The sequence below is a fragment of the Prenolepis imparis genome, unplaced genomic scaffold, assembly GCF_030444845.1.
Source record: "Prenolepis imparis isolate NDT839.2.m4 unplaced genomic scaffold, iyPreImpa1.0 SCAF_5, whole genome shotgun sequence".
Taxonomy (NCBI): Eukaryota; Metazoa; Arthropoda; class Insecta; order Hymenoptera; family Formicidae; genus Prenolepis; species Prenolepis imparis.
This window is the reverse complement of record NW_028141163.1, coordinates 8,305,915-8,330,552: the sequence shown is the minus strand read 5'-3', so window position 1 is coordinate 8,330,552 and position 24,638 is coordinate 8,305,915. Positions and strand designations below refer to the sequence as shown.

At 32.7% G+C, this 24,638-nt stretch overlaps 1 protein-coding gene across 4 annotated transcripts in view; it reads right to left on the bottom strand.

Annotated features, from left to right (window-relative positions):
* Positions 1 to 24,638, bottom strand: part of LOC145936313 (uncharacterized) — a 283,300-nt gene that overhangs the window by 75,139 nt on the left and 183,523 nt on the right. For all 4 annotated transcript variants that reach the window (XM_083038404.1, XM_083038403.1, XM_083038405.1 and 1 more), the window contains 4 exons: positions 23,260 to 23,354; positions 22,513 to 22,631; positions 10,819 to 10,987; positions 8,470 to 8,624 (listed from right to left, as the gene is read on the bottom strand). In XM_083038404.1, coding sequence (XP_082894530.1) covers positions 8,470 to 8,624; positions 10,819 to 10,987; positions 22,513 to 22,631; positions 23,260 to 23,354 — 538 coding nt within the window. The remainder of the gene's footprint in view (positions 1 to 8,469; positions 8,625 to 10,818; positions 10,988 to 22,512; positions 22,632 to 23,259; positions 23,355 to 24,638) is intronic.

The following is a 24,638-nucleotide window of genomic DNA, read 5'->3' as shown; positions in this document are numbered from 1 at the left end:
AAATTTAAAAAAGCAGCAAAACAAAATTGTACAAGAACCAAGAAATAATAATAGTTTAAAATATTTTTAAAAATTTTAATCAGATATAACTAAATGAATAACTATATAACTTAAATCATATATACTATTGACAATATATTTTATATATATTTAATATTGTCAATGATTATTGTGAAAATTAAGATAAATTCGCTATTAATTTTTCATATCAGATAAGTCTGATAAATTATTTCTTCCTTTCTTCAAACACTGGTTTTTATCCGTCTTGATCAATTTATTTCATTGCGATCGTACTTGCTTCATTTCTAATATCATTTTTAATAATATGTAAACATTATATCAATCTATTAGGATACATCTAATGCATGATCACACAACGAGATGTGAAATTGTGCAATCTGTATCTTTCTCGAAATTAAATCAGAATCGATTAATCAAGGTGTTTTACCGCGACGGCGGAATTAAAGTCGCGGTAGATGCCGGAATGGAATAGAGACTCTATGTAATTGGCTTAAGGACATTCGGCTTGGAAATTCAGGCCCCGAGAGCGCACCTTAATGATCCAAACATTGCGCGGTTCCAAGTTGATTAGCGGCAGTGGGGCCCGGGTGGCATTTTAATTGGTCCCGCCTAACCTTCGCTCTCCTACTCGTCTCACCGCCTCAAGTTAGACTAGACAGGAAAGAGAAATTACCGGATTACATCGCCGAGCCGCAGGGCACGACTGTATCTTACCGCGGAACGATTTCTCATGTGGAGCTACGTCGCCGGAAATGGCGAGAGAATGTCGTATGTCTTTAGTAGCTCGTGAAATAAAATTCCATTGAGTGCAAATCTCCAATCAAGGATTCAGTCTGGCGCTTATTTGGATAAATGCTTCACTAACTAAGAATTTTCTATTGAATCAAGATTTACATATATAATACATTAAATATCTCTATTACAAATTTATTTTATATAGATTAAAAAGTTAAATATTTTTTATTTAAAAAAATATGTTAATAATATTTGTTGAAATATCGATTATATGGGATATACGTAGCGCTTATATTTTTTTCTTATTTTTGCATTATTTTCATTGAAAATTTATAAACTTTATATATGCGTAATAATCAACGATAATTATTGTATGGCTGATTCATCGTTTGTTCTTTGAAAGGAAATTTACGGTCTGTTAAAAGCAATTTTATTATAAACAGATAGCAAGTGCGAAAATAGCAGATTAAAGATAAAATCTTTATAAATAAATGCTTTATCATTTACCACAAATTATATATTAAAATAGATTAGATCGGAAAACCAATCTCATTTATTCGTATATATTAGTTTTGGCTAGTAGATTATTTATATACATAATTTATTTAATTCGTTGTGTACAGACTGAGTTACGCTTTGATAATCGACCAAAGTCGAAATCATTGAGAAACGTCGTTTAGTCAAAATCAGGTTTAACGAGATAATTGGGTTTCAGTGTGTGTGTGTGTGTGTGTGTGTGTGTGTGTGTGTGTGTGTGTGTGTGTGTGTGTGTGTGTGTGTGTGTGTTGAGTGGATTTCAATATTAAAATTATTTTATTAAATTAAAATCAAATTTTCACAATATCACAACAGCTTTATTTACAACACGTTTTAATTACAATTTCGATTGTATATTACGTATTGCACACTTTATATTCAATTTTATTCTCTCGTTATCCATTATATATACATACATTGCATAAAGCAATCTTCAGTAGCAAATACCTAAAAAAGTCGAGCGTAAAATCCCGACATCGTACAAAACGTAATTGCATATTTATATTTGACAGAATTATTATATAATATATAAATATATATATTAGTTTTTAAACTTGTTTTATTCGAATTATTATATATTTATATTATTTATAGAGACAGATATAACAATATAAATAACAAAATTATTTTCTAAAAATAATTTCGTTATTTATATTGTCTTATCCTATTTAAAATTGAATTACAAATAAAAACATTCACTTTGAAGCTTAAAAAAATAATATCGAGATATATAAAATTTACTTAGTTAGGTATTTTAATTTTTTTATTTTTTTATACAAGAAACAAAAATTTATCAATGTGAGAGATGATTATTTTATGTTATTATCAATGTTAATCTATTTTTAGCAAGCTTTAAAACATTCATTATAACAGATATGTTTTTGTATTCACGCTATATCGATCTATTAAAATGCATAATTTTTTTGTCTTTATTTTAGAAAATTTATATAGATTTGTCTTCTTGTGGTTGCTCTCTCGTATTTAACGATGAGCCCATAGCATTACGAGGACAATGTTATACAACCATGCCAAAGTACTTTCGCAAGTTGTTTCTTGGATGCACTTTGTTGCTTCCAAAAGCTGCTGAATGTTTTGTATCACTGCAAGACTTTCTACATATGCATATACGTAATTTAACGAAATCGTGCTTCATAAAACACAGTCTTGATAAAAGAATAATGAAAGAAATATGGATGTTATAAAGTAGAGAAAATTAAATCGTAAAATTTTTTATTTTTGCGTATGATAATTATAAATAATCATAATTTTTTTAAATTTAAATTTTCATATAATATTACATTAAATAAAGGCTTACATATAAAGAAAAAAATCGAGATCAATATATGTATATGTTCAAAATTAAATATTCAATTATGTTACAAGTATACACAAGTATAACCAAGGATCTAACTCATTAGAGGCTTATAGCAACTAATCTCCGCTCACGTGGCCTCATTTTCCATGAAGTACGCTCGAAAATTACACGTACTAGAGAGTATTTAACTCACTAATAATCTTAGTTACGCGCCAAATCGCTCGAATACGTTAATGACGGTCTGAATTGGCAGACTCAATTCGATCAATACCAGGGTACGGAACCTCTGTGGCTGACATTGTTCCTAATGCGTCACAATGCCGTTTATCTCGTACTTCGATCAATGTGGATAACCCGTATGAATGCCACGGGCTATGGGATCAAGAGCTACAAAGCTCTATTCTCATGTAATATGTCGAGATAAATATTAGCTTACTCATCACATTAATGAGCAATTTCCGAAAACAAGAAGCTTTCTATAAATGCGACAATACAAACCTGTTCATTGACTGACCTGATTATTTTAAATTTATAATTATAATCCTATATATATATTATCAACAAAAGAAATTTTCAAGACTGAAAAATAATAAAAGTAGTTATACTCAATTTTCGAAATAAATCAAGATCAGTAGTATAAACCGAGATTTACTCGTCTATCCTACTGTCTAATTCTTTAAGCAAACAAGGTTGATATTAACAAGTAGAAAAATCCAAAAATTCATATCAAATAAATGCACATTAATGCAAGAATATGTATATGAAATGATAAAATATAAAAGGATATATTCTTAACAAAAGGAGAAGCAACGCACGTATTCTAAAGTCTCATACACACCCTTGTATATGTATGTGTCTGTAGAAAGTGTTATACTTTTAATATATATTTCATATAGTGTAGTATTTTCTTTAATAATACGAGAGCCGTAATTTCCATCATAAAATCTCGGATTTCAAATTGCAAACTTCTTTAACAAAAAACCGGTCTATTCGGGCGCTCCGAAATTCTCTTAAACCTTTATATACAGCGGTGTAGAGAGAAAAAACTCATGAAAAATTCAGATTTCTCTCTGAATACGTAAAGTCTCGGTATTGAAAGGGCTAAAATGTTGCCGTGAGCTTTTCGCGCTCACGGCGAAAAGCTCGACGGCGAAATCGCGTCGCATCGCGACGCTATCACAATCGCTCTCTTCGTGCCGCAAAGTCGTCTGTCTTTCGCGCGCGCTCGCGCCTTATTATGCTCGTCCGAGGTTAACGCCGTTCTTATCCGCACACGTGAGCCCCAGGTCAGGAAGCATTAGATGCGCTTTAGCAGACGTGAGCTCGTCGCCGTCGCCGCTGCTCGGAATAAAGCTCGCAAATGGACGAAAAAAGTGGTCGCGCGATAACGCGCACCTTCCCCTGCATTCGAGGTGTATTCACTGCCCTCTTCGGGGTGCAACCACCCCCGGTCGTCCACCTCTCTCTCTCTTCTCTCGTCCTTCTTTCCCTTTCTTTCTCTCTGTCAACCCCTCTCAACGGCTCGTCCCATTTCCATGCCGCCGTCACATTAGGCTGCTGGCATTTCCATTTCCATGAAACGTGGTTTCCTCCTGGTCGTCGTTGTCTGTACGAGCTTGCTAACGGCGGACAACGACGCGACGTTGAATAAAGATTGCGCCTATGCGCAATCAACGACGTTGTTTGAATCTTACGCCATTGTGCTTCCCTATTCTCGCGGTGGTTGAAAACTCGAATGAAAAAAATCTCTACGCGACTAGAGATGCGACTCTCAAAATATATACGTTCATATCTCCCCGTAGTCGACTCGATGTCCGTGGAAAACGAAACATAAATTCGATGTTCCATGAGATGTGAGAGTTTTCTGCTGAATTTATTGGCGATGTGAATCAAAACTAGCTGAGAGTTCCTATATATTTTTCACACTTTATAAAATTTCTCGAAATTATTCAAAGTTTCCATTTCATCAATTCAGTATCTTTTTTTCTGGTCACTTTATGGGGCGCGTATTAAAAAGAAATAAGAACTTTTATCAACATGTAAAATAAATTATAATATTATAGACGCGACAGCAAGAGATTTTTCTTTAAATTTTCTCTTTCACTCAAGGTATCTCTAATTAAAATCATTTCAAAAGAGTAATCTGAACGAAATATATTCGCGAGATTGAAGTCGCGTTATATAGCGACAGAAATGAACTCACTCGCGAAGAATGAAACAATGACACGTCCGAGGAAGATCAAAGATGCATCTTCGAGATTATGACAGACGCGCGAAAGATTAAGATTTTCTTAAGCCGAGTTTACTTTTCAGAAGAAGTGGCCTCGGAAGAACGAAGAGGCGGAGTTGTTGAAAGCGACGTGTATTATGTCCGCGGGAGGAAAAGGATGGACGTTACCCCCTCGTGTATCTCTTTTTATCTCCCAGTCCCTCCTATCGACGTTCTGTTCATCTCGGGAATACAACTACCCCGGCGAGAAAACATCGTCTTATCTCGCGAAAAAGACCGTCCCTTTTTTCCTCGCCGTCTTGGCAAACGTGTGCGAATTTCGCGTTTATGGACCATCAGAAAAAGGAGCACAATGCACATTGTACATTGTCAATGTATCAAAGATTTGCACCGTCATCAGCTGCATCAAAACCGGATGTTAGCCTGTCCCCGAGCACGGGGACTCTTGCCCTTGCTTAACGTTACTAAAAGTGCATTCATGTCAGCCTGTCAGCCAAATACAAGACCTTTTCCCCTGTTTTCCTACGATTGAGCGTAAATCCTATTCTTCGCAACAACTCTGCTACCGCGTCAACTTTTCAACGAGTTGCACAGGTCGTTTTACGCAGACAATGATTCTATATTCTTGGCGCAATTTCTCGCGTACTTTATTGTTCCTCTCGTTTCATTTTCTCATATTTATTATTAAATGCTCTTCGGTTTGTCCGATACAAATTAAGAAAATCGATGCTTTTTCTCGTTATTTTTAAATAAAATAGGATATTCTATCGTAAATATATTTGCGTGCAATCATACATGGAAAATAGTGATATTTTTTCAAAACACTGTTCTATCGTAAACATATTTGTATGTTTACAGCTAAAAGCGTAAGATCCGTGAGGTGTTTATTCTTCTCCTGTTTTTTCTCGCAATGCTTCCCTCAGTGTAGCGTACTATTTTCTTATATCACAAAAGCACATTTTTACAATAATATTTCTGAGTTTCATTTTTACTAAAAGCTTCATTCTTGATCAGAAATGTTATGTGAAACTTGCATTGTAATTTTTTTATCAAGTTTTATTTAAATAATGTTGTTATGTTGCAAATATTATAGCATTGTAAATATTTATCGGATATTATATTTAATCTCTCAATGTTGTAAGATCCGCGTTGTTTCCTTTGCTTCTGTTTTTCTTGGCGATCACAGCTAAAAGCTTTAGGATAAACGTCCTCCCCTATCCTCTCTGATATAATAAAACAACTTATAAGAAGATACACTTCTTTTATATAAAACATTTTCAAGATGCTATTATTGGATTTTGTCTAAAAACTTGAAGAATTATCACTCTTTTGTATATCGATTAGAATTCTCTTGTGCGTTTATTCCTATAAAATAGTATTTTATTACAAGCGCATTTTTATTACATAATAATCAAGATGGACTAACTGGTTATAATTTTCTTTCAAGTGGTGAAAATCGTATGTTTGCTCGCGATGGAGTCATCATTCGAGCAACGATATGTCTTGCAGAAATTCAAATTCCACATGGTTTAACGCACTCAATGGACTAAGAGACTATCCTCTTTATTTTCTACATGTCGCAGCGCACGCGTGATTAGGTACCCTGAAATAGACGCGATCGAGCGCGATCCAGATGAGTACGCGATATTGTACATCAACTCATTGAATGGATAATGTCGTCCCTTTGCGCGCGTGCGAGAAAGGAAGAGAGAAAACGTGGCCTTTTCTTTCCCTCCGGATTTCTCGCCGAGTTTTCGGTACATCTGCTAACCGTATTATGGGATAAAGGGAGAGTTTCCCGTCTTACCGATGCTCGTCGGAAAAGGTGTCCGCTCTAGGGATTTCTTCATCGCCCTACGTCTCAATCGTATTACACATCGCAGATCCTGCGACGTTAGATTTACAATTAACAGCTTGTTTTATGACACATCGCTAAGGATTCGCGCGAGTGGTTTTTTCTGCACTTCGATATTTCCTTCGAGCATCGAGATTTTTCCTTCATATCGCTATATATAATGTTGCTTTGCTATATATTATATTATTCTCCGAAAAAGATGTCTCGTTTCTAATAATTCTTGATAATAGAACTAATGTAGAATAACAGAATTATTTTGTAGAAGATTTTTTTTATACAAAATATATTACTTATTAGGAAAATTTTTCATCACATTTATTTTTTGCTTGTTATATAAATTGCGAAATCTATTCAACACTTTCTGGAGAAAATACTCTTGAAAATAGCCATTAAACCAGACATAATGATAAATCAAAATTCCTATGTTGTTTATCAAAACGCGTGACAGAATATTCGAGACATCCATTTCACCGAGTTGGTCGCTAGATAGTAAAGAACCGCGGAAACGGCGTTTCCTGGCAGCGCTATATACACGTGATATAAAACGCACAATATTTCCCTATCACGCGAATGCGGTCGGCCGGAATAAATTAAGCGTCCTCGCAAATTTTCGGAAATTCCGACGAAGGGTTGCGCACGACCCTCTATAATGAAGAGCTACAGCGACATTAACATTCTACACTGCCGGAAAGAGAGAGAAAGGCGGTCGTCGTGAGTGTTGTGCGCTTATGTTTCGCGCGGTTAGCTATATCCGGATATGGCGAACGAAAAACGCGCGGCTCAACTGTGAATAATCACCATGCGAATCCCCTGCGATTTATACCTCGTTTCGTATTCCCGCCGACTCTTGCGACGAGCAGGTCCATTCAAGTTTGATAAGTAACTACTAGGATCGTCGTGGGAACTTGCTCTGCCCTTCGTTGTAACATCGTGAAAAGCATCGTGAAGCAACGAGATGTTTGCGCAAAATGCTCGCGTAAGAAAATTGTTAAGCATTTGAAGGGGAAGTGCTCGTTTCCTCTGGCAAAACTTCAATTTATCGTAAGAGAAAAAATACAAGTATGAGAAGAAAAACAAATGTGTGTGAATCATTTTTCTTTTTAAAGATAACTTTTAATTCAATCTATAGGGACAGAAAACCGTGTACTATAGGGTATCTATAGGGACAGAAAACAATGTAATTTTTTATATAGAGATTTTGATGCTGTAAATTAAAAATCTTTGTGCTAAAAATTTCTGTCAGTCGATAAAGCCTTCAAAAATTTTAATAGCAAAGAATATTCCTCTAACGGAGCTGTGTACTCCACACAATTTTCCATTTAAATCCTAAGCGTATATTATACATAGAATTTCTTGCAATTTTATATATAGGTATATATCCCTTTTGTACAGTCAAAGTCACCCTTAAAAATCAAAGTAACTTCAATTTCCGACGAAACTTGACATATACATATATAGCTTCGCGTAATCGTTTGAGCTTAAAGATGCAGTTTTGTGCGTAGAAGGTTCCGATCGTGGAACGGAAATCGCAGAAAGGAGCTCGAGAGGGAAAGAGGGTAGCATTCAGTTGCGAGACGCGACCTAACTTTCAAGATTGTTAATCCATATCGCGCATAACGATTCGAAGTCTCCCGATTATGGGAGAGAAACTTCGCCGAGGTTTCTTAACTATCGGCATGCCGGCGAAATTTTCTTTCCTCTCGAGGACGAGTGAGGGGGAGAAAAGTTATACAACGAGAGATGCGGTACACGTGTTGACGTAAAGGATGCACTCACCGTTAAGAACGTGAACCGCGACGGTGGTCTTGGCTTTGCCAGACACCACGCAGCTATAGTTTCCGGCGTGCCTCGGGCTGGCCCTCTCCACGATGAGAGTGCTGACAATCACGAGGACCTCCTTGCCCGCCGAGATCTCCGTCGTTCTGTTCTCGCTGAAAACGAGATCAAGCCGTGAGTTTCCGTCCAGTTCACATATCGCGACCGAAACTCTGCGCGCATATACAGGATGTCTTCGGATACTCTTCTTTGACCAATCTGAAGGGGAATTCTTCGTAGCATAAAATTGCTAGTCGATCTCATTTTATTTCAAAGAAGCTTAAAGTATTTTTCTCATCAATCCTTGAATTAAAATCTTGTTCAACTTTTTTTATGAATTTTGAAACTCGAACACATTACATATGTATGTATGTTTTAACAATTAAATTAAAATAATATTGAGCGTTTTTTTAACTAAGCTTCAACCGAGTTGTAAATAAGATTCTACTTAAATTTAATTTTTGTAATTTATTTCTCAAAATTAAATAGAGATTAGGATCTTAATATCTTTTTGCACTCTAAATTTTTAATTGCTTCTTTACTTGCTCTTTAAAAATTATTATCTTAACATTTGTAAGAAAAAGTCAACTCTATAAATGAGAAATGTGAGAAAGATGAGACACCCTATATATTCACGTTATCGAGTGGCTAGGAAGAAGAGAAAGGGAGGTGATTTCATCAAGTGGACGTAGAATGCTGTTGGAGAAATTCCTCTTCTAGTCTCGCGCATGTCAATCTCAACCAGGTCTTGTCTGCCGATTTAATTAAGAAGCTCGTTTCGGAACTGAATGACGAATTTATCGCGAGCGTATATTATTTGAATTTAGTATATTTTATGAATAGATAACCGAGTGAGTAACAGACTTTCTATTCATTTTTCTTCGAGATTGGAATGGCAATTGCTTCAATTCGTCCAATCCATCTTTAATCGAAAATCCTATTTAGATAATCTTGTCTAACAAAATAAGCTACAAAACAGAAATGAATGAAATCTCAGAATAAAAATGCTCATAAAAATAAATTTTTGTTTTTACATTGCATGTGATAAATAGAAATAAGCAAATTATTTATATAAAAATTGAGAATATCACTTTTAATTCTAAAAATTTTAAGCTTTTTTAAACTAAAACTCCTACCTAAACTCCCTAAACTGCTTTTTTAAATATTCGATTTATTTCTGTACATACTTTGTAAATTTGACACAAAGAAGCTACCAATATTAAACATTTATTATAAAGTACACGAAAATGTTCATTTCTACGTATGAAAAAAATTATAGAATTATAGAATAAAATGAAGAGAGAAATCGTATGCAGGGTCTCTCTCATGTTTGTCGAACGTAATATTTGCCAATATGTCAAACGTTATATTTAATATTTTACTGCTTTATTGTTTTAAGTTTTTAACAGAAACCGTATAAAACTTTTTTTTAGTGCATGAATAAAAATTTTTTAATATTTATCATTTTTTGTTTTAAATTACATTACAAAAGGGGTTTATATTCACATATACATGCAGATGTAGATATGGTGGAAAATTTCTATACATATGTATTAAAAACTATGACTAAGAATGAGAGTACGGTACGATCTTTTATCGACTCACGTACGAGAATAATACTTATACGAGAGATTTTGAGATATCCCTGGTATCGTCATCCAGAAAGAGTGGAAAGCGGAAAGGAAAATCACGCGCGCGCACGCGGAACAAAGGGTATATATAGTGAGAGAAGAGATCTTCTCGCTCCTTTCGGGAATGTAAATCTCGAGCAAACCTCGTGACACTTACGTATTCCAGCTTTGTCGCAATTCGATAATTTAATTAAAAATCTGCTTCATGCTAGAACTGCCGTGAAATCGTCCGATAAAGCATCATTTCTTTCCCTTCTTTCGCAGAGTAATCGATTGAGAAATATCGCGACGCAATATTATTAATTTTTCTCTCAATATAATAATACATTATGTTAAATTAATAGTAAATACAAAGCAGATTTAAAATGTTACAATTATAAAAGACATTGAATTTAACTCGGAAAAATTTCTACATATTTTTTAAATGATTTTGACAGAAAAATAATCGCATAATTTTTTCACATTTAACGTAATGTATTCTACGAATTAGGATATATATAAATTGTATAAAAAAAAATGACGGAGAAGTCGAATTTGCAAATAAGATGTCTATATAGGGATACGTCACAATAAATCCAGCTGGTTTTAGAAGAACGATTTATGGAAAGCGATTGCAACCATCGCGTCTAAATCATAAATAAATGGGACTTTAACAATAATTCGCTCTCCGAATACTTACCTAATATCCTCGCTGAGCGTTTCGTCTCCTCTGGTCCAAACGACAGACTCGTTCAGCGATTCTAGCACGTCCCTCGCCTCACATCTGAGTCTGAGAACACTGCCCGCCTTCAAATGTCTCTCTTTAGAAACTATACGCCCGGAATCGTCGCTGATCGTCAGACTCGGCGCTGCAACACAAATATGAAATATACGTGCACAATCAATTAGCCATGTTCAGATTTTCTCGAAATTCTTGTGCGCAAGCAATAATTTAAAAAAAATACATTTCAAATAAAACATTCTCATAATTAAAGGATAAGATAACAGAAACACGATTCTTTATTAGTAAACAATATTTATGTAATTAATAGTAAATATATATTTATTGAGATATGTTCTGTATATAATTTGGACTTATATAAATTAAATAAAAAGCTATAAATATACAAAAAAATTTTTTATGTAATATAATATATAGTAAAATCAAAATGATCAATATCAATTAGATTTAATAAATAATAAATGTTAAAATAGATGACATTTACACATACCTATTACTCACATTTTAGATATATACATTTAGATATGTACAAAATGATTTAAATAACTTTCAGTAAAAATAAAAAGGAGAGAAAGGAATGTTTAAAGCTTTTAATAAATAAAAATATATAATTATACTATATTTTAATTCTAAAGAATAGAATTATGTTTTTATCTATAAAAGCCTTACACACACACGAGTAATTTGCAGCGTAATAATGTAAATCTTAATCTATATCTCATCATATCAATATCTATTTTGTATATTGTTATAAAGAATAAATAGCGCATTTATTTACACATTGCTATGACAAGCTAAAATATTTTAAATTTAAACAGATAACGATTTTTTTGTATGATTATTTTTACGCAAAAGTTATAAATAAACGTATGCTGTTATCTATTTTTAAAATTTTCTAATCTATTTTGTTTTCTGCTTCGTTAGGTAGACGCAATATCAATATCATGAAAGACAATTTATGAATCGTAAAATTGTAAAACCTACGCGATCTATCATTAAATTCTCAATTTTTGTATAATATATATATATATATATATATATATATATATATCCTATAGATTGCATTATATACATTATATAATACATTTTTTAATAATTCGTTCCCGATTCTAAGAAATTCCATTATGTCGTCGCTTAATAAATCTGATAATCAAAATGACGATAAAATCTATATCTATATTTCTAGCACATAACTAATATATGCCTTAACATCATAAACTATTACGAGATCGCAAGGATATTATTAAAATAAGATTAGCTCAAAAGTACTGCTTGTTTCTCTTGAAAGATTTCTATTATGAATATTTAGTTTGTAAATATAAATATTCCTATTAAACAAAAAATATAATTCGTATTTCATACTTCGCATCACGTGTAATTAGAAAATGACAAAAATAATCTTTGTTTTTCCTCAAATTTGTTAGTCTAAAGAATAACAGAATTACAATGTTATTACTCATTTGTTGAATGTTAAATATTTGAATATTCAAAAATTTTGAATATTTATACATATTATTTAATTTAGTGATATTTTTCTTTTATTTTATTCTTGTAATGCGATTTTTTTATTTATTTTAGGCATACTGTAGGTTTTGATAAGGAGTTATTTTGAATATTTTTAGTAATTTAGCAATACTGTTGTTATTTTTCCCAAAAGTATCGAGTGAACAAAGTAAGTGCGGGATTTGATTACAGTTTTTGGTTCAAATAGCGATATAAATGTAAAATAAATGTCAAAAATGTCGAGCAGAGGTAGGATAAGAGTAGAACATATCAATATGCTTGTTCACACAAACGTAAACAAAAAAACAAAAAAAACAAAAGATTCATTGCAACCATACTCTCGCGAATTCTTTACTCGAAAAATAAAAAGGCTATAAAGTCAATATTTAAAATTACTTGATTTTGCTTCAGTTAGACAAACGCGAGAGCAAAAACACATTAACCTGCAATCACGTCATATCATCCATATTGATGAAAGATGTTGGTAAAAAGCTCTCTCTCAATTTTTTTTTGCGTCTTTGTCTCTCTCTTTCTCTTTGCTGTTGCATCAGATCTTTGCTCGTGTGCGCGTTTTCAAGCGAGAAAATCGAAAACGGATTGTTCGTGACCAGATGCGTAAAACGCATCCCGAAAATACGACGTGCACCGGTCCGGCTTTCCTCTCGGCGTTCGCGCAAGATCTACACGTTCGCGAAAATAGAGTCTCACAAACGAAAGAATAGCGAGCGAGCCCGTTGTTAAAATTCAGTACAACCGTCCAACAGCGATTCTCAAGTCGGTCGCTATGCAAATTTTATGATACCACTCGCTCGATATCTCTCTCGTGCCTTTTCCGACCCGTTTTTGTCCCGTCTGCATATTATTTGCCCTTGTAAGTTACATGCTATGCATGAGTACCAATCGATGGAATTATACACATGACTTTAGAATGGTAATAGTAAAATCACGACTACATTCTAAGAATTTTTAAGAAGTTAAGAATATATGATTTAAATAATATGATAAAAAAATTAAACTCTCAAAGTAAAAGTTGGAAAATCTAAAATTTACTTAGAATTGAAAGATTTTCAAGCCACAAAGATCTCAAACTTTTGAGATTTATTCAAATAACTTTAACGTTTTTATATCTTTTTAATTTACTTGATTTTATTAATTGTACATGTATGTGTTGTTAGCTTATTCAGTTAAATTTTTGTCATTTAATTAAATTTATTAATTTTATTTAACTCTCACGTTTTAGCAAAATATTAAAAAATATATATCCGTGTCTTATTCGCACAGTCATAAAAATTCTATCTGATCCCGTTTAAATGTAAAATTTTTCAACACACAATAAATTACGAATTATTTTCATGCATAAAATTATATTAAATATTGGAAAATTCAACGTGAAATAATTATTTCAAAATATAAAATTGTTCATTAAATTCTTTTCGTTGCATATATAAATTCGAGAATCTGAGATTGATTATAAATATTTGTCGGAGACAGCCAATATGCGGAATTTAAATGAATTTTTTTCCGACAATTGTTCGTAATTTTAATAATTTCGCAATAAAAAATGGCGAAAAAATATCGTCGAATTTTCTCTTCTTTATTTAAATAGACAGAATTCTTTGAGTACGTAATACAGAGCTTTTTTATTAGAAATGTCTTGTTCTTATTAATTCAAGAAATTATTTTACATATTTTTAATATTAATAGTCATATTATTGATGTCAATTGAATTATAAACAAGACAATGAGAGATACGAACGAATCAGTGCGGTATGAATAATCCGAAATTCAAAGTTCTACATGAATAAATCGCTTATCAGACGGAGATAACTTAATACGATCATATCTGTTACGTAAATACAAGTTACAGTAGGATGCTTTCAACGTACTTGCTGAAACACTCGAGCAATCTCTTGATTAATGTCCGCGATACAGGGGATGACGACACGGCGAAACCACTTAGGATGAAATGAAGCTGTCAAGCAGGAAGCTCGGTTCAATATAGGAGTGCTTTTGTGTCGGTAAAAGCGAGAATTTGAAAGTTAAAGGGACTCAGGAATGTGCTTTAATCGTCTGATGCATTCTCTCTTTAAAGGTGAGCTGAACCTTACAGTGAGCATGATTTTCGCACATAACTTTGAAAGTACATTGATTTATTGAGAGGTTTATTGAATTGGCTATTTAACAAATAATGTACAAGCAATCATTTTTAGACAATTCTTTTTTCTCTGTAAAAATTTATAAAAATTTAATATGCTTAGAAAATATCAGAAGATACAAATTTAAATATTTATGTATCTTTAGATTTAATAATAAACAATGCAAAAAAAAAATATCAATCTATAATTTTCGTACAGTTCGAGAATATCTCACGAATTGCGATTTCAGCGATTAAATGCATTTTTTCAAACGCACATACAAATGTTAAAACGAAAGATTCTCATGAATGATAATGATAAATTACTATTTTGGGAAAATACGTTTGGTGAGTCATGGGCATACTCGGTGCAAATATCATTGGAAAACACGATAGGCATTTTCGTTTAATAAGGTACATGAATGGATCACTTAATGGGTGGGACGGATAATTGGTCATGCCTCTATCAAAATTCTGTGCTTGATTGATTGCAACATATTGCGGATAGATATTTATTGTAAATGCGTCCAAGTATTGTGCTACTATTTTAATTATATTTCTTCTCATAGAATAATAGTGCAAAATATTTATTGGCAATTTAAAATTTCACACAATTAATATCATTAATATTCTTTCTCCCCTTTCCTCTCTCTCGTACTTAATAATTTTTAATTAATATAAAAAATAATATTAATATTAAACGTAATATATAATATTTGATATTTAGAAGAGAATTTAACTTCTTCTTAAAAAATTATTAATCATATTAATAGTTTTCTCAATTAATAATCCGTCACTTTTATATCAATTTCTTGGCATGACGGATCTAAATTAAGAACAAGCTATCGCAAAGAAATCAAATGTACTTTGGTAATTACAGTATGATTACGTATACTACGTACAACATTTTCTCCAAGCACAACCAGTAATGATGAAGTAATCACGTTTTTAATTCATACATTAAATGCGAAAATCCAATTTTCAAGTTGTTGATTAACTCTCGTATACCGCGTCCCACAACTTCGGTTTGATAAATAGTCTCCGTGCAAACGACGGCTGTCATTTTCACTTGTCGATGTTCGCGGTCAGTCGTGTGGCACCTTTTTTTAAGCTTAAGTAATTACATAACATTCGGCCGAGGTCGCCGATGTTTTTTTAACTTGCTTGACGTTTAAAAGATTTGTGGAATATCGACAACTTAGCCCGCACATCGTGAGCGTTTTCGGGCATATCTTCTCTTTCGATGAGAACAGACGCTGCGGAATTCGATAGAGAATTTAATCCAGTCCCGAACGGAATTGAGGGAGAAAAAGATTGAGAGAAATAGAGAGGGATAGAGAGAGATCGGGAGGAGAACTGCGCGAGCGCTCGTAATTTCTTTTGGCGGATCATTTTTTAAGCTCCTTTGGGACGACTGGTTAGAGAGGGAAGGACGACGAACGCAATCGTTCGCTCTCTTCCCAGAGGAAGCGCCCAAGTCGAAGTTGCCGGAAGGATAGTATTATTTAAATTGGATTCCGCGATTCCGCGCGACTTCGATCTATCGTCCCGCGTTCGAACTTTGCCACTTTTTCGTTCCCACGAGTTTACGCGCCGCTTATTAAAATCCCTCATGGCTAGGGAGGAGCAGATTTCAAGGAGACATTTAGGGAGATGCAGCCACCAGCGCATTAAAGTTCGCTCTTTATCTGAAACTTTGCATCTCAAACATGAGAGTCTAGAAGATGTCTAAAAGACGTCATAATCTTTTGGCGAGATTCTTGAAATGTCTTTCATACATTTTCGTGTTGATTTATATTAGGCAAAAGAAAGTTTAATCTTTTTAAATTTGCGAATCCTTATTTATTATAAAGTTTACTTTATTTATTTGATACATATGTATATGAGAAGTGTTAATTTAATGAAACTTTAAATACTTATTACGAAATTAAAAATATTTTTGACAATTTCTAAAGTTTTCATAAACTTAAAATAAAAGTATATTAAGCAACAAAAATATTTGCTACAAAGTTGTCATTTATTCTAGTCAAATAAAATCGAGATTTTCATTTCCAAGATCGCAATTATAGCGATATGTTGAAAAAAAACTTGTATAATATATACGCGAATGAGGGGTATTAAAAGATTGCGAAATGCATGTTAAACCGCACAATGTATGCCATACGGTATTAATAATTCCACAGTCTTTATTTGTACTTCCGACGTGATTAAATTTGCGCCGCGATTCATTAAATAGAATAGATTTTGTCAGATTAATTGCACATCTGGCGCATATATTCGCGCGACTCTTTTTTTCGCATTTGCTGCGTTCGTGTGTTAGGCGAAGTGGAAATTATGAAATACCGCGCCCTTCAAGCGTCAATTCAATATTTTCCGGTTATTACTAAGTAATATTTTATTATCGATTTTTCAGTATTTCTGTCTGAATGATTCTTGTACACTCGATTGGACTCACCGAATTAAATGTCAGCAGGCATTACCTGTGCAGTTCAACTGTAATTAAATTAAATCCATACAGAAATTATGTCGCATGTTACACAAGATGTTTTAAATAAATGTTTTCTTTTCTCACAATGCAACAAAATACAAAATGTTTTTAAAATACCAATAATCAAATAATGGTCAGATTGTCCTCTATTTTTTTATATTGTATTTTTTTACAGAAATGTATAACTTTGCTTAGAAATTAATAGAAATCCAAATATGTGAAAATAATTTTTATATAAAAGGATGATTTATTTAAATATTCTTAACAGATTGTTGAAAAGTGAAATTACTATAAAGCCGAAGCAGAGTTAAGAGTCAAATTATAAATATAAAAAAATAATAAATATTTAATGTACTTTTAATTAAATTAAAATCAATATTCATAAAGGATGAATATTCATTCACATATACATTAATGCCAGCTACGCTTCATTGATTTATTTTATGATAGATGTGTATTTACATATTAACTGTATAATAGATAAATGAATTTTAAATTTTGTGGTATTAGCAAGATTTTCTGTAGTATCTCATTTCAAATATTAAATTTGTTTAATTAAAAAAAACAGTAAGACAAAAAATTATGTAAAAATTAACTTTGCAACGTCAAAAAGATTTAATTTTGCAAATAATCTCTTTCAAAGCGAAGATGAGTAAGCAATATTTTTGTCGTGCAAATCTCATGTAATTTATCGTAAAATATCAAATAATTCTGAAAAAGAGTAGAATCTATATAAGAAACTTGCTGAGAAAGAGTGAATCCTCTTATAAAAGACCTTTTCGGAAAATCACTTTTAATTAATAATATAATAAATCACTTGATACAAAGACACGTGTCATACATATCATTGCGTCTTTCATGACATAACAAATGGAGTTAGATGAATACTCGTTCAATGTTAATATTAATCATATCGATGATCGATCAGCACCTAACATGATGTATCTACCTCTTCACAATTGTGTGACCGCTTTATTTTAGAAACATTCTATCATGTCAACTATATAATATATAAAGAAGAATTGATAAATGCGATTATTTTATATTACGTCAACGACTTGTCAATGTACAGAATATTTTATGAGACTTGTCTCACAATCTCACAGAAATTATAATATATTCAGTGAAGAATTGAAAAAAAGAAGTAATATTTGCAAAATAAAAGTTTATTATTTTAAAGTTGATGATTAAATGTTAATAGAAGTTTAATAGAATTAATGTAAGAATATCAAAGAAAATATACATTTTAGCTTCTATACTTATAAATATTCCGTAATTTAATTTATTAAAAACCTCTATGCTTTTGATAGTAAATTCTATGATATGTCAAAATTAAAATGTTTATATAAAGTGTCGATTCCAATTAAGTGTTATAAATACAAATTGTAGCAGATTATAGTATGTCGTATTTGGACAAAATCGTTTTATACAAGAAACACAAGATCTTTAAATCGAGTTTAGTCAAATTTGGTACTATTCGTGGAGAGAACAGAGAAATATTCCAATCGCTGAAACCAATAGCGTCCAACGAGGCGGAAGTTGTCATTTTTGCGCCACGCTCCGATGATTGCTTCTCCTGATCGTCTCTCGTTCGCGACATCTTCGTTCTATTTGAAATTAACCGTTCAAACACGATTCGTATTAAAATGCAGTCCGACGCGAAGCAATCGTTCCACAAGTGCTTCTCCGATCGTGTCCGCTATATCTCGATTAAATTTCGTTCCCATTCAAACGCGAAGTGAAATTCTCCTTTTCCTCTTGATATTCTACCTTTTCTTCAATTTACCGATAAAAGATTATATCAAGAAATTATTTAGAGCCAAAGATAAAGTCCAATAATCAGAGCTAGAATAATGAATCAGTATCTTGCAAAAAACTATTATGTTATAAAACATTGTACAGACTTACTTTTTTGTTACAAAATTAATGGAATTATTATTTTGTTGTAATTTTTAAATATAAAATATAAAAAGCACATCATTAAAGTAATAAATTTACATGATCTTTAATAGCTTTAAAACAATAAATAAAAATAAAATGTACAGCAAATATTATACATTAGATTTATTAAATCAAGATTTGAAAAAAATAATACAATTTAATAAAAATTTAATTAAGAGATTAAATATTTTGAAATTTAATTCAATGTTGACGCTACATCCACAATAATTTATAATAAAAAAAAAGATTAATGCATTTTTATTATCACAATGTCCCTATATTTATTCGCAATATAACTTCCTTCCGTTTCTTGATTTTCCAACCTTCTGATTTCTTTGTCTACACGATAAATAAGCTCAGGAAAAATATATGACGGTCTATCTTATCCACCTTTGTTTGCGTGCTCCTTAATAAGAGTCATTTCGCGCGTCGCAGGACTTCGTGCCCGCAGTCGTAGCTTATTTAGCCAACTGTAAAAACAGATCACATTCTCGCGCTAAAACTAACTCGCGTAAAACTTGATTCACAAAACGACAGAATGTTAGAGAATTTTTCTTTGGAAATATTTCTTCTCCACCTTTCAAGCCAACTAACAAGCATCCAAAACAAAACCCCATTTTTATCATTATCTTAAAACAAAATATTCAGATATACAGTCTTAAGAATTTTGTAAATTTATAATTTGCAACAAAATTCAAGGCAGAAATTTATATTGATGTGCCATATATTTTAATATATGTATGTATCATATGTATCTCTTTTTGTCAGATTATCATACATACGTAACATTTATAACTATATATTAATATTTTATAAAAGTTTATTAAAATTTATTTACAAGTGCCTAACATTACATTCTTAACAATATTACCAAAACTTAATTTATTATATCCATAATAATCGTTGGGAATATTTGGTTCTCTTACGAAAGTCTTCGACTGTATTCTTTGCTCTTTTAGTAATCTTTTATTTAATTTTGAAATATAATTATATATATAAATTAAAGTTTCAATATTCGTGATAAAATTATATTTGCTGTGCATTCTGTTCTTTTTAGACATTTAACTTGTATGCAACGCTATCAAAAGCTCAGAAGTGTTAATATTATTTTAAAAATTATTCAAATTATGAATAAATATTTAATTTATATATTCCACACAGAATTCATCATCATTTAATCCATCTCAGCAATCTCGTATGATTCGATAGCAAATGCTCGTCGGAAATATTCCGTTCTTTCAAGAAGACTTTCAACAATTAACTCTCCTTCTTGGGAGTACTATGTTTAATTTTGTGATATAATGGATTAAAACTTCGTGTCTGTTGCGTTAGCTTTGCTCGAACTATTCTTCAGCATTGAGCTCGTTATGCGAGATGACTCGCGCAGCAAAGGATCTAAGAGAGAGGACGGAACGCGTCGATGACTTTTAGTATATTTTAACAAAAGATCAGAAAGAAACGAGAAAGGTGTAAAGGGATCCGCACGAGAGAAAGTAATTTCATCTCCACATATGAAAACGGAACAGCAAAGGATCGCGCTGTGCTATAAAATGAAACGGCGCTGCACGGGGCATTCAAATTTCCAAAAGTTTATTTCGCCGACTCTACTGTAGTTGCAACGAGACCAGATTGTGCGACACGCGAGCTTCGCACATCTTTTTTTTCCTTTGTTTAATTTATTTTATTAATTCTTTGTTTTCTGTCGTCGCGCCGGGTCTCCAATTTATATACATACGTGTGTGTATGTGTAAAAAAGGAACGATATAATACGTGTGTGAAATCCTCTCTCTATACAAATTCTTTTTAAATAAATAAATAATTGCCATCCATATATATCCGTCAAATAACGTGGGAAAGTTTGCAGAAATAAAATTTCATGAAATCAGGTGAAAGAGTAGTAAGGTAATTTAAATGTCTGTTGTCACATATTTTTTGAAATTGTGATATCAGAGTATGTTAATATTTTAGTTAATATTGCACATTATCATACTATAAAAAAAGATCGCAATCGCACGTATTTTTCTTAGAGAAAAGCTTAAATTATTTCATCTTTATTTTATAGTCAAGAATCTTGCATTATTTTCGGGTCGATTTGACGGCACTAAAATCAATATAAAAAAATTAAATATGATTATTAGCGTGTGCGATTTTATTTAATCTATGGAAAAAATATCTTTTAAATTTGTAAAAATCTTTCTTCCTCGAATCTTAATTTGACAAAATATTTCGTTGCTGTTATTGCTATAAAATCTCGTGACAAAAAATATCGTTGAGCACATCGATTATCATGATTATTCATCGACGAAGAAGAACAGGTCGAAGAAATGTCGATGGTACGGGATCGCAAATTATGATCATGATGATGGACGTAAGAACGAGAGGGTTTGGATTGGAGTGGCAAAGAAACGGTATATAACGATGTCGTTCTATCCGGGTTTGTTCTGCCCTACTTCGTTCTCCGGGGGCGGCTTTCGTTCATCCTTATACTTGCCGATCCTTCTATGGATCGGATCAGATTACCAGCCGCGCCGAGGCGCTTTACCCGGAGAAATGCGGGTTTCCATTGCACCGAATCGGGGCGACCGACGTAAGGGGATTGGGGGTAACGACGAGCGTTGCAATATTGGCTTCCACGTTTTGCCCTCTTTCCCTACCACGTTCTTCCCACCCACCCTCGACCGTGCTTTTCATGGTTTAACATACGGTTTGGTCGGCCTTCCTCATTTCGCCTCGGTCCAGCGCGATCTCGCCCCCGGAATAGGATTCACCTGCGAGAGGACTGTGAAAAGGGATGCAAGGAAACGATCCTTCAATTTATTCTCTTTTCGGACGAAGACTTTCTAGTTTACTCGCGCGAAACCCTCTACACGTCTGCGACCCGAATGCGAATTCTCGGATTAATTAAGCTTGTAAAAGGTTGAGTTTACTGTGCGCCGTAAATGAAGCGATGAATATTTTAAGTTTGTATTCCAACAACGACTAATGCTGAAGTAAAAAGCTTTGCTTCCTATATTTATGAAGGAGAAAAATCTCCTTAAAAATAAGCGTGAATTATTGCGGTAAATATGTCACACGCGTATAAATCTGTGTGTTAAGTTTATCGCATAAATTTATATAAACTGACCATAAATAAAATGTTCTGTCTTTTGTAGAATATATAATATAATGACTCACTGTCAAAGATCAAATATATATTATAAATTTGTTTCTTTTTTTGTAGCGAGGAAATTCAATATTAAATTTTACTACACTTTATAAATGTTTATAAAATATAAATTCAACTCTCTTGATTAAGAAAATCAAGCTCACAAAATTGAATAATCCGATTATTTGATATTATATCAGAGATTATAACAAAAAAAAATTAATTTTTTTTTCAACTGTACCTATCTACAGTTCATTGATCTATGTTTCTACTGATAATCCAAACAATTATATAGGTTTCAAAAAACTTTTGTAAGCTATCAATAAATGCAGTCATTGTAAAATCGTAAAGCAATTCCTATCTTAATTTGTTGTTAGAAATAATGGACAGTTATCAAAGCGCTTTTCTTAAAAAGAGATTCAGATTGATTAAGATTCTTACCTGTAACGACGACATTGATTTTTTTAACCAGCGGTGGATGCGTGGCGACTTGGCACTGATATAATCCCGAATCGCGCGGGTTCGCGTATAATATCTGCAATCTCCAATTGCTGGGATATCTGCGAAATCAAACGATAAGTGATAATGAGAGAAAAACGATCGAACTCATGGCAGTAAAATAAAAATCGTTATGAAAAATGCATCTTCTGGAGTCACTGATGTAGATACATTTGAAATTTTTGCAACGAAGTAACTGGGATGTGTAGATAAAGGAAAATTGCTATTACATATTATTTTCTAGCACAGGTTTCTCATAATGTTTCGCTTCACCGGATCGAGATTAGTGTTGCGAGGCGGAATCGCGTTACGAGACAGTTTCTGATTTTTACAGCGCATAAAAACGGCTGATTTCATCACGGCGAAGAAAAATGGAAGCAAAATTTCTCTATCCTCACCGAGCGGCGCAATCATTCCGACGATGATGAAAAACGACCGCGATCGTAATTCGACGCTGACGACGGGATTATGCGGTTCGCTACCCGGACTACGGCAAATGATAACAAATTATGATAATATCGTCGACAATTTCGTCCCTGAATTTCACTCGTCGTTACAATCGGACGCTGTTATTCGACGGTAAATTTCTACTTCAGAGATGATAAAAATACGCGACGAAATAATAATCGACCTCGCCAATTTCTTAATAAAGTCGACGTAGATGGATAGGAAGGATTTATTATGACTTACCGAAAATTAAGACTGATTCTTTGGTCGTTACTGTATGGCGTTCTGCCCACTGTCAACAGACGAAACGAATCCTTACTATGCTGCAACCACGTCACCTGCAAATAAAGAGCAACATTATTATTATTATCATCTTTAGTAATTCTTTTCGTCAAATCATTAAGTAAAATGAAATTCTTATTGCCATTATATATTTTTTAAAATTAAATAATTACAAATAATACGCTTTTTATCTTTTATATAGATAATTGAAAAATATATCTATATCCTTGAAACGTTAACTGTGTCTCTCGCTGGAAAATACGATAGGACGATCTCGAGAGACAGAGAGGTCGCATTGGAAATTAATAAGTCTATTTGCTCCAATATCTTAAACAAGGTATGATGCAATTTCCGCTCCAAGCGTATGTCCGTTCATCGGCAATGAATGCAGCGAACAATTTCCGCGGAGCTCCGACCAGATATTGATTTAAGGCTCGTTCACACGATACAACTATTAAATAATGCTATAGAAAAGTTAAGTATGTGATATCAAACTAATGATCTAAATAATCAGTTTCTCATGTAAAAAGAAGCAAATGTAAAGATCTGACTTTGTTGAGAGATAAAGTTGATAAAATATTTGTATAAAAAAGAAATTTTTTGTATACTTTTTTATATATAGAACTTTTTATTAAACTCTCTAATTAATTTTCACATGATTGTCATCGAGTACTGAATAATGCTTATTATCTCACTTGAAACAAAAATTTTAAAGCAATATTATCAATTTGTAGATATTAATAAAGACATTAAAGTTAAAAATTACATAATGTAAATACGCTGTTTGTACGACATATTCGCTGTTTTTTTTTTTTTCTGTATGAAGCTTTCTCTAGAGATTCGACCTTTTATCATACATACCAACCAGCACAATAACGGGATATCTGGGGACGAGTTATCACGGTTTGTCATCGAGGATAAAATGAACAATCTATCTGGTGAAAACTTAACGCGACAGAAACATTAACCGTTCAGGAGATTTTGTAGACGCGCCGAATTACGTTACGGTGAATTCCTTACCGAAGGAAGCGGGGAAAATAATTTCTGGATAAGTGGGGCGATTCCCCTTACGCTGCGTGCCGTCCGAATTAAATTTGTCGCTCGCCAGAAAAGTTATCTCGCTGAAAGTCGCCGAGTTCGAGAAGAGCCGTTTCAGTAGTCTTTAATATAACAGAATTAACGAAGGTTCAACTTTTGTTTAAGAGAGGACGAGAAAAACGTACCGAGAAAAAGGGAATGTGGAAAAAATGTTTAATTGATCAGCCCTAGCTGTAAACATTTTAATAGATTTTAATGAATTATATAATATATACACACATCAAAAATTGAACAATAAACAA